Below are 15692 nucleotides of genomic sequence, written 5' to 3' on the forward strand. Positions count from 1 at the left end.
TTGTGCTCATCAATCACGTAGTAAAAAAGTCAAATACACAAAATTGCTTTAAGGATCAGGAATTACCTCCAAAATATGATCAGGGAATGTTTAATGTAGTTAGGGACTTTGGTTTTAACAATATGCAGTTATTACATAATGGCAGAATGAGGCTCTAGGGGAGAAGTAGAAATATTCAAAATCGTTGCTGTTTATGACACTTTGTTTTATCCTTTACGCAGCAAAACTCAAATCTAGGCACGGTTTAATATCCGAATCTTTTAAATTCCCAGTGTGAATGCGCGAGTAGTCGAAATGCAGAAGCTGGAAAATAACATGTAAAAAGAGTAGGAGGATGCTGTGATGAGATCGTAGCTCCATATTGATGCCCTCTGACCCTCATTTACAAAGGCTCCTTTGTCTGAGATGAGGCGATTAACAGTGACACATTAGTTTGCAAGGATGGACCTACATTTTTACACAGCGCATTTAAAGTCAGAATCGGTCAATACCAAAAACAGTGAATCTCTTAGAAAATGTGTAAGTCCTTTGATTTACTGTAGTTTATTCAAACTGCAAACATAGCTTCAGATGAAACGGACACAATAGACCATCCTGCTGCCTTGGCATTCGGTGCCCACGTGTTTCCTTGGACGCTTTTCAATCGCTCCACTACGGGGCGTATAAGGGCTTGAGGTCTGCGGATGGAGCAGGCAGTGCCAATCGTTAACCTGAACCCTCTATTTACTCGAGTTGAGAACGAGTGGGAACTGTTGTAATTTTGAGGACGTGAGCATCAATATCTCAAAAAGTAGACTATACTCAACCACCCACACAAACACGCTTTCTGAATAATACGGAGTTTTACTCGCGCGTTTGAGTCTTTTAAGTTATTTGGCAACATTGAAGCAGATCTCTTTATAGTTCTCGATGCGCTTTTTGCGCTGACAATAACGGATTAACGTAGCAAATCTAAATGTACCATGAAAGGATGGATAAAGGCACCCATTTGACGTGCGCGCGGTATTCCTTTAAAATAACGCAACACTCTCAAGTATGTTGTGCACGCAATAAGCGTTTAAGCGACTTTACCCTGGGAATTTATTCTGTCTTGGGAATTACACCACCGCAAAAAAAGCTCCACCACATTCGAGGCGGGTTGTAGTTTTTGTAACCGAGACGCCCATCATTCAAAATGCAAACCAATGAGCGCGAGAGAGCGAGCGCTGGACACTGTACCTCTCTCTCCCCCTCTCTCTCTCTCTGAGACAGCATGGCTCATGCACCCTGACCAACTCAGCTGCCCGAAATCACACTGTCGTGGACTATCACACCATTTCATCTCGAATGCCACAAAACATCCACTTCTGACGCGCGTCTGTACGTTTTGGTCGCTTTTCGACCACGAAGGCAGTTGGCTCTCCGGAGCGTCGGCTCGCTGAACCCTGACAGTTTGAGGACAACGTCTGCGTAAATGAACTTTTTCAACGTCAGGTTTGACTGTATGGACAGAAATTCACATATTGGAGAATAAGGAACGCCGACGGATGCGGTTGTTTTCGTTTGGCACAACTAACTACGTTTGCCGGCGTTTAAACCGCGTTGACTGTCTGACGCGCTTTGGAATGGAAAGTGAAAAACGTTTAAGGACCTGAAATTTGTCTGATCTTGTGGAAAACTAACACTTTTGTGGCTCGCAGGAGATCGGATGCGCTTGAGATGAACGCATTATCAGACCGGACAATTGACAGACGGCGAACATAACCTGCTTCTGTGTTTATGTTTGATCGCAGTCCGATACTTCACGTAATTCAATGTTACTGTGACTCTTAAAGACTTGAGCATCGCTTCCACTGCTGTTGTATTGAACTATCGATACATTTGTACGGCATCATTTAAGTTATAAAGAGAATTTCTCACGTGGGATATTTAACAAAAACATACTTCGGTCACGGTCAATCCACCGACGCTGTGTTTTATTGAACAGACTGAAACTTTCAGAGATGCTGCAGGTGGAAATGTTTTATTTTGTGTGTATCAGCCTGTGGATGTCTGTGTTGGGCCTGGAGCCGGCGTCTAAGGTTGTAGCAGATCGCTATGCCGTCTACTGGAACCAAACAAATCCAAGGTGAGTTAGTTGCGCAGTAAATACAAAAAAAGCTTATGATTGTCATTTTTAAAAGCGCTGTTTTGACCAGATGAAAACGCATTTGTGCGCTGATGCCGTGCAGAGGGTTTTGCAGTTTTAATGTTTCTAAAAGACTTAAGAACATATATTTTGTGTGAGACGCGCACATTTGACAGTGTTATCGCACAGTCATTATTTACATCGCACAGCTTCGGATATAAAATACACTACCGTGGCGAAAAAACAGCGCTCGAGTTTGAGAAATGACTTAGTTTTGTTAAAATGTTCAGTGCGCCTTGGTCATTCATAACCAAAAGGACATATCACGCTTTAGTTTAGTGGTTTAAAAGTGCTTTCTGGTGAAGAATTTAGGCTTATTTATTTTTTAAGTGTCGTTGTTTTGTATTATTATTTGAGGAATTTTGTTATGATTCATATCTAAAGTTGTTTTCTTTCTTTATACGTTTGAGTACGACAGACAAGCTTTAAAAAAAATAGGAAGTCATTATCTGTCCGTTTCAGGCACTTAACCTCCAGCTCGTCCTGGACATTGCCCTCTGGAAACATCATTACAACTAAATGTCTTGGTCACTGGTCAATTTTAAAACGTTAAAATTCTAGTTTATCTCTTTGAAAAAATATTTGTATTTATCATAATACCAAAAAGGCAACATTCTTTGGCCGGGTTTGTTCATTTTGAAATATTTATAAAATCTCTTCGTAAAATCTTTAGTTTTAAAGAGCTTTTTTACCCCTTTATTGTGCAGGGTGGTAAAGTCGAAATTAATACTTTTGTGTCAAGATGTGAACTGCTGTATGTTATATTAGGGACTGTTCTTCTTAGTTTTAAGGTGTGCTGAATATCAATAGGAGTATTTCAAGTCATTATTCATCGCTTGATACATTATTATTCATTTGGAGAAAATTTTGTGTAACAGCTTCGTAACAATAAGCCCATTTATTAACCCATCATGCACTTAAATTAAAATGATGATCAGTATCCTCTCACAGAGCACCTTGAAAATTTAATGTTCTCTGGACTTTGCTGGAACTCCATGGAGTTGACTGAAAGCGCCCGATTCCAGCTCATCCCCATTCTCAGTTGTTCCTCCTCAGTTGCCATGGGGCTTTCTCTCTGCCCTGCACCCCAGCCTCATGCTGGGTTTACACAATGGGTCAAACCTAGAGAAGCATTTCAGGAGTGGCTGATGCCCAGTTGGGTGCATGCTCATGAGGGGCAAACGCATGCAGGGGTCACACGTTCAGTGATAACAGCACAAGGCTGTGGTTAACCATCATCTGACAGTATTGAGCTCTAGTTAGGGTGAATCCGAGGGCGAGCCTCGTCTGTATAGCTTGTGTGTTTGTGCACTTGTGAATATGTGTGTATTTGTGTCGGAGGCTCCCCGCCTGGGTTTTGTCGGGGTAAAACGAGGCCCCTCTAGCAAATAAATGAGTTTGTCCAAATGAGTATCTCTCATTCGCATTCATGCGCTCACCCATTGGCCTAATTCAAATCTTGCTGCGCTGTATAATGTAACAGCACTCTCTGTTACCAATTTGGGGCCCGGAATCAGGCAACGTGTCAGTCATAACCTCGAAACAAGTTGCCTCCTTGGCACTTTTTGGATTATAACATGTCTCTAAAGTTTGGTAAATATTAAAAATGAAATTGTTTATCAAATAATTATTTTCACAGTCACAGTTCCTTGTGTTAATTTAAATAGCCGCATCATCCTCTCTTCATATATCGCTCATTAACATGCCTAAATGACGAACATTAGAGACAGCTGTGCAAAAGTTCAACGCAGAGATTTAGCTAGCTATGCCGTGCAATATTAATGCCTCCGCGGCAGAGAGATTGCCTACATTAAGACTTTAATTGAAGTTTTAAACAGCTAATGGCATTTAGTGACAAATGTCTCTCTATAATAACGAGAGACACAATTGTTTATCCATTTTTTCTCTAATTGTGCTGCAGACTTATCTCTTAATCCGTATTTTGCAAGCGTTGGAGTTGCACTTTGGATCGACGATGAACATACTCAGAGACTGAGTATTTTCACATGAGTGAGTACGGCGGAGTCTATAGAGATTCTTTAGAGGATTTGAGAGGGAATGGCTCCTTTAGATTTTGGCTTGAGATTTGCAGCGCACCCATTCAAATGTAAGCCTCCGCAGTGCTTTGCGTACGGTGGTCTTGCAGGCTTCACTGAGTTTTGGGGCTTTTTTTAAAATGGAGTCCACGACGCCCGCAATTACAAATTCAATTCAAGTTGGCAGATTTCCTCGGAAGTTTCCCAGCTCATTCGCAGATTAGCCATTTCTTGGGTTGAGACGCGTTCTTTCTAAAGAATCAAGCAGATTGGTTTAAGATCTTGAGAGCTGATTGTTGCCTCATCTGTGCAGCCTCCTTTTCTGAGAATAGGGTTCATGCAATCTAGATTTAGCATCTACATAAATTACAAATGTTGGTCAATATTCGTTTTTGCGTTATTTATTACAACAGTCTTGCATTGAAAACGAAACCCGTTTATTTGTTGTTGATAGGTAGGATCAGCCAGGAATCAGTATTGAATTCCTCCAGTAATCTTCTGGCTGTTTGTGTGTGTGGTGCCATGGAAGCTGATACTGCTGTCCATCAAAGGGGTCTGTCGAATGAACCTAACAGCTGGGCAGAGGGATTTTGGCATTCTGACGGAGTCAGTCCAGGGTCCAGTTTTAATCACTGATAATGCTTCTAAAATCTCTCAATAGCACATGTGGCACTTTTTCCTACAGTTTTTAAAGCTTTCTCTGTCAGGTGGTGCCGTGAATACAAAGCGCGTCCTGTTTAGATGTGGAATGTTTTTTTATTACATTTCGAAGTTAAACGATTTATCCTTTGTCTTTCTCTTTCCATCTCTTCACTACACAAATAGGAAATGTCATGGATCTCTTCTAAAGCCTTCTCTTTTTCACCTCTCAGCTCAAGTTTGGGAGCGCCGGGCAATATGACCTCAAATGGTTTCCTTTTTGTGCCGGCTCAGTTTTAATCCCCACTTTAAAAACAAAGCCCATGGTTTGCGGTTTGCGGCTAGTTGATATTGTGATAGCTGTTCGGTGGTATTGTGTGGGGTTTTAGATTGTATTGTTCTGCGTGTATACCCTCTTTTTTCCTCATTGGCACTTCTGGCCTCCTAAGGCCAGGTTCCTCCTGGACTTTCAATGTCTGGAATAAATCGTGTCCAAATATTGACTGGTTTGAGGAGTGAGATCTTCCCCCCCTTCTGTGCCCTGTCCCCCGTGAAAGGGTGGCATTGTTTCCATCTTAGTGGACCTTTGCCAGAGTTTAAAGTATTTGGGCTCTTACACACAGGAAGAACATACAGTAGGGCTTGTCTGAGGATATACGGACCTCTCGAAAGAAAAGCGTGATTGGATGTAGAGACTCTAACCAGAGAATGGAAAGAGTTACAGATAGGAACCGCAGGCCTCTCGGTATGAGCCCCAAAATCATACCCCATCCTGATTTAACCCTCTAGGGCGGTGGTGCTCTCAAAAGGTATCAGAAGAATCATTCCAGCAGCGAGAAAGTTTCTCCTGCGGGATAACTACAGCATCATGCTGTTTGATGAGCCTTTGCATGCCGAGAGGAGGCTGGCCCCTTCCTAGTTCCCTCAGCTCCGCTGCTACGCTATTAAATCTCTCAGGACTCTAGAAGAAGAGGATTCTGGGTGCGCCTCTTGTTTTAAATAAAAGTGAACCATTCCTCTTTTCATTTCACAAAGTCACGCTTGAGTCATCACAGGGGTGTCTTATCCTCTCTGAACTTTTAGCTAATAACTGATGCATGTCGGATGCCTATGTTTGCTGGGGGTAAGCGGCTCAAACTTTGCGTGCTTTTAACCGCGAGTGGTGAAATGTCTTTGCTGTGGTCTTTAAAGGTATTAACAGAAAGGCACTAAAGGGCTTAGGAGGTCATCGGCCCATTGTGTAAAGATACAAAACACTTCCTCTGAACCCCTTCACCCCTCTGTGTTTCCCTCCGAGAGCCACGACCTCAACAACCATTCATATTAATCAGCTTCAGACCTTAATGACCTGATAAAGCTCCTGAAAGGACCCTAAAGTTTGCTAAGCCCCCTTGATAAGAATTGGAGGAAAATGTAGCATGCGGTAATGACTACTTTGCGCATTCTTTCGCGGGGAAAAAGCAGGGCACTTTGCTCTTTGTACCCTTCATTACGGCACATTTAATCGCAATGAGAAATAATGAAGGAAGCGTTTGTTCGACAGCCTAAGCTAATAAAAATGGACTGACTTGGCATGAGTCAGAATGAAAGGAAAACAGGAAAGTATAAGAGAATTGTAAGCGAGAGAGAAAGTGCTTTCTATATTGAAAAAGTAGTCTCGTAGATTTGAATTTGGTCTGTAACCGCTAAAACGGCTTTCAGCTGCTGAACTTATAAACTCTTGGTTGAAAAATACTTCAATCTTTCTTTCATATTTGGAAAGAACTTGCTAGGATTTTTGATGCACTGCCTTCCATGAAACATTTCACTCATTCAGAGCATTCAAATATTGCTTGATTAATTTATATTTTAAGACATATAGTTTAAGGACATATTAAAAACTGTTTTGCCATTTAAGCTCCTTTCGCTCTGTTATTGTGAACATATTGCAATTTAGGCTACGGTTATGTGCCAACATAACCATCTGACGGCTAATGTTATATTGTTTAGAAAAAAGTACGAGACATTTTTTATTTCCAAAACGTTTTGTGAACAAAAGGGAAAAACAACAACAACAAAACTTTTATGTAGTAATGCAATGTAGTATTTTTATTTATTTATATATTTTATTTCATGTCCAAAACCTGTATATGACTCTTTCTTCTGTGGAATGCAAGTAATATATTTTGAGAAATGTCTCAGTTTCGCGTCCACAATGGAAGTCAGTGCGGTCCACTGTTTAAAATATCTTTTATGTTTTGCAAAACAGATAGTCATACAGGTTAGGAATAACATGAGTGTGAGTAAATGATGGATTTTCATCATAAAATTTTTGTATTTTTTAGTACTTTCTGAATGTCATTTATTTATGAGTTCTTTGTTATTTTTTCCCCAATTTAAAGAAAAATCACAAATGTAAAAGGACAAACTTTTCCAGCTCTATTCTCCGATTGTATATAAAAACAGGTGGGATTTAAGATGTTCTTTTCATGTATCTGGTTTGAGATTTATTGTATATTATCAGTCTGTGGTAAGTGCTAGAGCATTTCCTTGTAACAAATTTGAGTACGCTTCGAGCATTGGGACCCATCAAATATTAAACGCTGTTTGCGATCTCCAAGTCAAGTCTGGCCAACAAAACCTTCACACGCAATGTAGACAAAATGAGGTCAGGATGACCATCACTGGAATCTGGGGGTCAGTGTTTTGGCATATTCCAGGTGTTTCTTTTCTTAGGTTTATATGCTCTTTTTCAATACGAGTATAGCCTTCTGTCTGTTTTATCAATTTAATTGATAAAATTTTGTTTTTGATCATATTAGTCATGTTCGTTTAGTTGGTTTCCCTCCCTCCTTGTAGTTTTGAGGAGTACACGCGGCCATTTTCAAACTCGCTTCCATTTTGTGTTTTGAACGGAACAGCTGTGGATTTGGGAATAGGCTCCCCTCTTTTGTAACCCTTTTTTCAGCACATCAAGAGGTTACAACGGCTTTCCCTGCACACTGTGTTTAATTTATACCTTGCGCTCAATCGATGCGACAATTCCGTTAGATTCCAGCTTGAATTAACCGTTTATCGATCCCTAGCAGTTTCGCTCGGGCATCTCAATCCCTCTTATTCCAATTAAATGAACTAGTCCTAAAACTCGAAATTGCACGACACAAAAGAGTCCTGCATTTACCGATTGGCACCGTGCCACCAAAGATCAGATCTGATAAACTCCACTTGAGCCATGGTGCCACCCTGTTTACATACTCGTGCATCGCTGCCCCGGCTCTAGTATCATTGGAAGGGGGAACATGCTAGCAGACGGGGGAATCATGAAGGCTTTCACTCCTCTTTTATGTATCTGCTGTGGTTGGGCCTCAGTTATTCTTGTGCATAATTGATGGAAAAGTTAGAATAGCAGAAGTAATGCGATGAGAGGGTGCAGTGAAGCGTCAAGGCGGACAAGCGCAGCGCTGGCAGCCGGGAGCAGGATCGCGTGCGTGGGGCAGCAAAAATTGCAGGGATGAGAGGGCATCTGAAGTAACAGGTCATAGCGGAGAAGCAGGACAAAGTGTCAGCCCGTAGTCAATCAAGCACTTCCTATTTCGAGAGGGACCTTTTGGCAAAATGATGGTCAACCGATGACATGTTGACTAAGACCTGATGGCTTTGAGCATAAATGTGATATTTGTACTCTTTAATTAGACCTGAATAGCGCCGTACTTTATGTTCGGGCTTGTTTTGCCATTTGAAATGGCATATTGTATATGCATACGGGTGTGTTCCATTGTCTCGAATGCTTTGAACTTGTGTAATTCAGTGATACTGCAGGCTGGGCGGCCGCTGCACCGACAAGTGGTGTGTCACACCTCGAGCAGATACTACAAAGAGGTGCTAATGGGCGAACAGCCCTACTTTTGTGTAATAGACAATGAGCTTCTAACCAGTATCATCCTGTTTCAAAGCACTATGACCGTTCTTAGACTCTGGAGGAAATGAAGGTATCTTCCCCTCGGGCTCTCTCTGAATCATTGGGGAGCCGATTGTAAAATTAACAGAAACTAATCACAACTGGTCCTCCCAATTTGATGACGAGAACTGATGTAATGAGCAAACTGGGACAGGTGGAAACTGGAAGTTCAGGAATTCTCACATTTTCACAGTCTGAATATGAAATTCTTGTTGTGCGTTTCTGCTTCGGGGTATGATGCGGTATTTCTCAGGAATAAGAATGCGGTGAGCAAATAGGAAAAGGGGCAAAATGAAATGCCTTTGTCAGATTTGATGCCTTTTTGGTTTGGCGAGGTTTTGACGCATGAAGGCAAATAATCTCAAATGTTATTTAAACACGAGTAAATGCACAGATACATTTTTCTTTGTAGGATAAGAACGGGAGATCTTGTTAGGTTTAGTGCTGCTGGGCTGTGATTATGAATTTCAGGAGCAGTGGATACGGCTACAGAATTTAAAATGTGTTTATTTATCACACTTTTAAAATTAAACTCAATATCTATTCGTGAATATTTTTCTTTTCTTTTTCTTTGTTGTTTTATATTAAAATCAAGCTAACTGTGGCGTTAGTTGATATTGCCGTTAAATGTTTTACATTATATTTTACAAATACATACGATCGATTTTTTACTAATATAATGTTTTGTTGTTAAAATCTATATGATCGGTGACCGTTGATCCAAAACTAAATAATTTCGCATGCAGATATAGAATCGATACTTTTAAGGGTGATTTTTTTTTTTTGCGACCACAAGACATGAAAAGAAATATGATGCCATTAAAAGTGAAAGGAAACCATCTGTCTTGGACATAAATATTATTGCGACGCCATAAAGGCCTCCGATGGAAACATAAGCAGCGAATGTGCTCAGGAAACAAATAAAGGTTTTTTATGGCTGTACCTGCAGCCCTCTGGGCATCTCTGCTCCACTGAAAACTCCAACAAAATCATCACCATCTAATGGTCTCAAACCTGCACTCTGTCATTTGTAGTATTTTAAACATTTTCATTTGAATTTTTTAGGTTTAGATTTACCTACTCAAATTCTATTTGATTAATTGGCTAAAATATTTATTTTATTTAAGTGTGATAAACGTATGATTAAATCTCACAGTTTGAATTGTGATTACACAAAATGATTTTAGTAATAAAATTCCAAGACTTTTTTCATGTCTGTTTTTAATTAAATGAAAAATTCAGCATGTTTATTAAATAATTTATTCAGCTAAAGTGCAAAATTGGAACATTTGAAAAATTATTTGCCCAGATTTATAATTTGCTTTTTTTTGGTAATAATATAAAATTTTCACAAAAATGTTCTGCGCATTATATTTTCATTGAAACTGTAGTATTTACAGCATTTACATCAGATTGATTTTAAATCTTTTAATTTCTATCTTTAAAGTTAAATGTTGTTTTGTATTGTGGTGAAGTCACGTACGTATGACCACATGAGAATTTGTTGTGAAAGAAGGTTCTCAGTGGCCCATTACTATTGGTGTGGATGTGATGTGGGTGGATGTGGGAGTTCAGTTGGTCAGGTCTAGACACGCAATGCACATGGGATCTCCAAGTGCTATTGCTATTGTCAGACACACATTTTCAACGCAGCTTCCATCAGATCAGAAAATAGGGTGTATGGGGTTTAAATGATAAGTTTCGTGTATTACAAATGCGTTTCATGTATAATTAGTTTTTTACTGGTTTAATTATAGTAATTCACACATTCTATTATACATTCCATTCCATCATACGATCCAAAATAAAACTATTGTGATTTTAATAATTTTTTAAGTAAAAGGCCGGTGTTTGGATAATTTTTCCGTTCATCCCAATGTTTTTTTACTGTACATATTTGTTTTACTACGTTTTACTTCTGTACACTATGTTAAAGTAGGGCAGGGGAGTGGTTACCAAAACCCACCAATTGAAGCATCAGTGGGGGCTCTGCAGATCTGGGAAAACCAATAAGATTTTGCCGCTTTTAATATCCTCAGGCACATTAGTGTAGTGTAAAAGCTTGGGGGTGGCTTGCAAGCAGAACATATTCAATCTTATCAGCATCAAGATCACTTTAGGCTGATTTGCATTGTGATTTACTTTGAGTTCGCTTAAAGATCGATCAATCCAGGCTTAAAAGCATGCCAGCGTAATTCATAAGTGGAGGAAACAGAGGCACTACTGTTGAATTTATAGCATTTAATTGTTGGGCTGGCACTAGTGCTTGCCAGCGGAGAGTGATTCATAATATTCTCATATTAGCGTTCATATAATTCAAACGCGTTCGGGGACGCTCATTTGCTCTGAGATATCCTGTCTGAAAGTGAGAAGGTTACAAGATGCACGGGGCCCCCTTAGCCCCGCCCCCTCCCTCTCTGTCGCCGTTTGTCTGCTGCGTCCCCTGATTCTGTCTTAAGGGGCTGATATCAGATACGGTGGGGTATGAAATGGCTTACGGCGGGCTGTATCCCAGGCTCAACCAAATTCTCGCCCCTTTTTGTTGTCCGCCTTAACTCTGATGTCATTTCCATTCCCTCTGGCGACCCTGTCGAACTGATAATATCTTTGGTTGGCAAGTCCCTTGTAGGACTAATCCCTGTATGCATACCAGACTTGATGTTGCTCTTTGAAACCGAGGAATATGTGTTATATGGGCATTATAGTGAAAGCATGCCGCCTCTCTCAATTTTAGACTTCCCACCGGGGGATTGAAAACCCGTCTCATCCCTTATGCCTTATAATGACTTTGTGTTTTCTCTGGTCTGTGTTTGATTATTTCGCTATCTCCCAGCTCCCTGCCTAGGTGCGATATCGCGCGGCGGCCATTGAATTCGCCATATGGAGCCGGTGCGGTGGAGGCCATTGAGCAAATCACTCCGTCCAGATGCTTTTTAGATGATTCTGTTGCACTGTGTGATTTTAACGTGAATTCCCGAGCTTGCCTAGACAGACACACTAATTTCATTTGTTGCAAAAGTGGAATGAAGGACGTGCTGTTGAAGTTGGCCAGCGGTACCGGGACCTGTCGGGCCACGCTTATCTGTACAGTTACATCCTGTCACATTTACACCCTTTTAATCTGTATTCACTTATTTTGTGCAACATCCTGGACACGCTTGTGCCGTGAATGTTATTTAATGATACTGAAATAAGATAATCTAAACAAAGCAAAACTGTTATCGCATTGGATTGAAAGGAAAAATGGGAATATTATGTTCATCGCCTCATTTTTCACAGCCCTTTGTGTTACGGTTTGGATTTACGTCCAGTATTCATTTGTCTGAGCTGGTGTGGGAGTACAGTGGGTTTATTTGTTTCTGGGGTTTTTTAAGCATGACAATGAAAATGATCATTGTGAAGGAAAGGAAAGGTTTACTGACCTCATAGCACGTAGTGTGATGTCAAAGGCAGCCAAAGGTTTATGGTGAAAGGTCGCAGACACATCGCTGTGCACATTTCCCGTCTCTTCAGACTTCAGCCCATTAACACCTACAGCCAATGGGGTTCCAGCCGGGGCTAATGACCGCTCTGCACTCAGATGTTTATGATGCATTCCGAATGTTTTATCTCTCAGACGCAGTGTTTGAAAAGACTGCAGTCAGCCAAGTGTAATCACTCAGGTCATTTCACTGACTCGCATGCTTAAAAAGTAGGTCCAGCTGTAAAGATCAAAGTCACCTCAGACATCTGAAGTTTGCTGCTCTGGTACATCTGCAAAGTTATGATTTGCAGAAAGGTCAGAGGCGAAAACATTTTAAACCAATTGCTCGAATTAAGCCGGATTTGGAGAGAACCAGTATCGAGAGACATTTAATGGGAGCAATCGCAGATTTGGTCAGATTGTAAATAAGTGTTTTGTGGTTTTGATCATGTCTGGTGCTTAGGCCTATTTGTATGTGCTTGTGTGTAGTAATTAAGGTCATTATTCAGCTCTGTGGGTTAGTGGCTGCGCTTAAATAACCGGCGTTATTTGTAATAAGATGTGCTTTAATTACTGTTCGTGTTGCAGTTGCAAAATTATGACATAATATGTAGCCTATTTAAAATATGTAATTTTATATACATTTTAAATTTAAAAAATAATTTTTATTATTAGTTTTATTTTATTGCTTAATTTGCATGCTAATGACAAATTTTACCATTTCTTTATTGTTGTAACATTACATTTTCTTATTTTTGTCAGGAACTAAAAAGTGCTTTATTACAGTATTTATTTATTATAATAATGGCAATTCAATATAAATAAAATAAATAGAATTAAAATGTAGTAAAAAAAGAGTAAATATAAATATATGTCTAAAAAGTATTCAATATAATAGTGAATACAATATGAAATGCAGTCACGATATTCCTATATATGTCATATTTTATATATATATATTTCATTTTTGCGGATCATCCGGAGAGCTCATTGTGTGCTTATTTTACTCCAGATATACCCAAGGTTTCTGAATGGGTATCATTCTTCACACACAGCAAGATTATTTGTGTTCCTTTCCGTTTACACCCGTGTATCGTGCAAAGCATCATGGGGCATAGGAATTTCATATAGAAATAAATGTTGCCTTTTTATAAAGTCTGCATGCCAGGGTGGAGAAACAGTACCTGGAAACATTCTCCGCAAGATTAATGAGACTGAAACACGTCAAGTTCCAGCCAACACCATAAGTCATCTTTAATTCTAAATCAAATGTGTAATCGTGACAAAAAAACGCTGAGCCATTGCTCAAAATAAACAAGTGGAAATGGACTACAGCACATAGAGCAGGCCGGAGCTGAAGCAGGCAGTGATCAACAGAAGGTTTTCCAGAATTCTTCAATTAGCGAGCCAAGAAACAGATGAAATAATTACACAGAGGAGCCCACTTTCTTTCAGGTACTAATTGAATCGGAGCGTTTGCCAGAACAGACTCCTGTTTTAGCGGAGAGCGAGAGAAACTGCTCGGGCACATTCGTGCATTGATGCCAGAGGCGTTTTTACAGGGCGTGATGATAGTGTTTTCAAAGAATATCTGTGTTTGTATGTGAATCATATGTTATGCTCTCCCAGGGCTTGTCAGATGAGCAACCTGTGACCTCAAACGTTACCTATATAGCACTGAATAAAAGGAGCTTTGATTAAAAAGAGCATCATCTTAAATTAGTCAACGATTAAAGGGACAGTTCAGCCAAAAATCTCAATGCTGTCATCATTTACGCAGCCACAAGTTGTCCCGAAACTGTATAAATGTCTTTGTTCTGATGAAAAAATAAACGCTTGTAACGCTTGTAAACAGTTCTAGGCCACCATTGCATTTCCTACCACATAAGTGCTTTCCTACATTCTTCAAAATATCTTAATTTGTGTTCAATAAAATGTATAACATTCAGAAATGTAGAATGCAAATTTTCCTACTATGGTAGTCAATGGTGGCCAAGATCTGTTTGGTTACAAGCATTCTTCCAAATAAGAAATTCACACCGATTTGAAACAACTGGAGGGTGAGTACATGAAGACAGAACTTAGATTTTTGGGTGAACCGTCCCTTTAAGCGTGCTTTTGTTAAATAATCTAGTTTTCTGTGTACTTATATGTGCTTAAATAATGTCAGTTTTACGTGTTGCTTAGATCTTTTTAAAATGCGTTTTTTAATGAGAATTAGGATTAATTTTCATAGTTACAGGTGTTTATTAAGTAAGAACTACTAAGAGTTTGTAATTACCCCCAAAAGCTTTAAGAAGAAGTCATTCATTTTCGGTGAGAGCCAAACATTTTACTTATTAAAAAAAAAAAAATTTTAAGTTTAGAATCATTTTAAACTTGTATATTCAGTTCATAATCAAAATGGTTTAAAATAAAAGGAAGCCTGTGACATTTACTAATCTCTTTCACCGCAGGGATTAGGATTATGAAACTGGTAATTATAGAATATGAATCAAAATTTTGACAAGAGAGAGAAAACTCTCTAGTCTCTGTTGGATAAAGGAAGTCTAAAACAACAACACAAACCTGTACAGCTCTTTTTAAATACAAACCTGCCTCTAAATCTCCAACAGCATTGAATGAGAATTAATGGATTATCTAGTAGTCATTCAGCAAAAACAATTGTGACATTCACTTTTTGCGGCAAATGTTTTTCCTGTTTCTGTACCTGTACATGTCGTCGTTATTGCTGCAAGCACTTCACACAAATACTAGGAAAATGAAGAGGAAGCTAATGCGCTTAAGCCCAATGCAGTAACACATAGTTAAAAGAAAGTTTCTTTAAGATATAATCTGCACGCCACAAACCAAATAGTTTATTTGTCCTGCTGTAGCTATAAATATTATGAATTTACAGACATAATAAATGGTGGCGAATGTTCCTTTTCAAACTAAATTACGCTTAGCCGTCTCCACAGGACGCATTCATCCTGCAAACCGAGTGTTTGACACCTCCGCTCCAGAGAGATTTGGTTCATTGACTGAGACCACAATCACGCCTGCTTTGTTTAGCTCTGAACTGAAGACTGTTTCTCGCTAAACTCTGTTTGGTTATGTTCGAGCGCGTTCTTTTCCTATTGAAATAGATGGTCTGGGGAAGTAGATGAAAGAAGCATTGAAGTAAATCTTTGTAAATGAGAAGAGACAGGCAGCGCATTGGTTCGTGCGGCACACGGGGCAAGGTGTTTGTTGGGCCCCTCTCTCCCGGCACGAGCGGGAGGTTTCAGTGCCGTTACATGACTCACAGGAGTCTATTGTTTGCTTTATATTCTCTATGATGTCATACGATACAAATTAGAGTTTTGATTGATGTCAGCACCCGAGTCAAACGGGTTATTGAGGATTTGCTCCATTAGTTGCGTAAATAAATTTTGCAGTTCTGTGTTTGCGTTGTCTGATGGGCACAAA

The 15692-nt window shown here is 39.6% G+C and overlaps 1 protein-coding gene across 1 annotated transcript in view; it reads left to right on the forward strand.

Annotated features, from left to right (window-relative positions):
- The first annotated feature begins 330 nt into the window (after nt 1-330).
- Nucleotides 331-15692, forward strand: part of efna5a (ephrin-A5a) — a 52453-nt gene continuing 37091 nt past the window's right edge. The window contains exon 1 of the mRNA XM_056731157.1: nt 331-2107. Coding sequence (XP_056587135.1) covers nt 1983-2107 — 125 coding nt within the window. The 5' untranslated portion in view covers nt 331-1982. The remainder of the gene's footprint in view (nt 2108-15692) is intronic.

This window comes from Triplophysa dalaica, chromosome 19 (assembly GCF_015846415.1).
Source record: "Triplophysa dalaica isolate WHDGS20190420 chromosome 19, ASM1584641v1, whole genome shotgun sequence".
Taxonomy (NCBI): domain Eukaryota; kingdom Metazoa; phylum Chordata; class Actinopteri; order Cypriniformes; family Nemacheilidae; genus Triplophysa; species Triplophysa dalaica.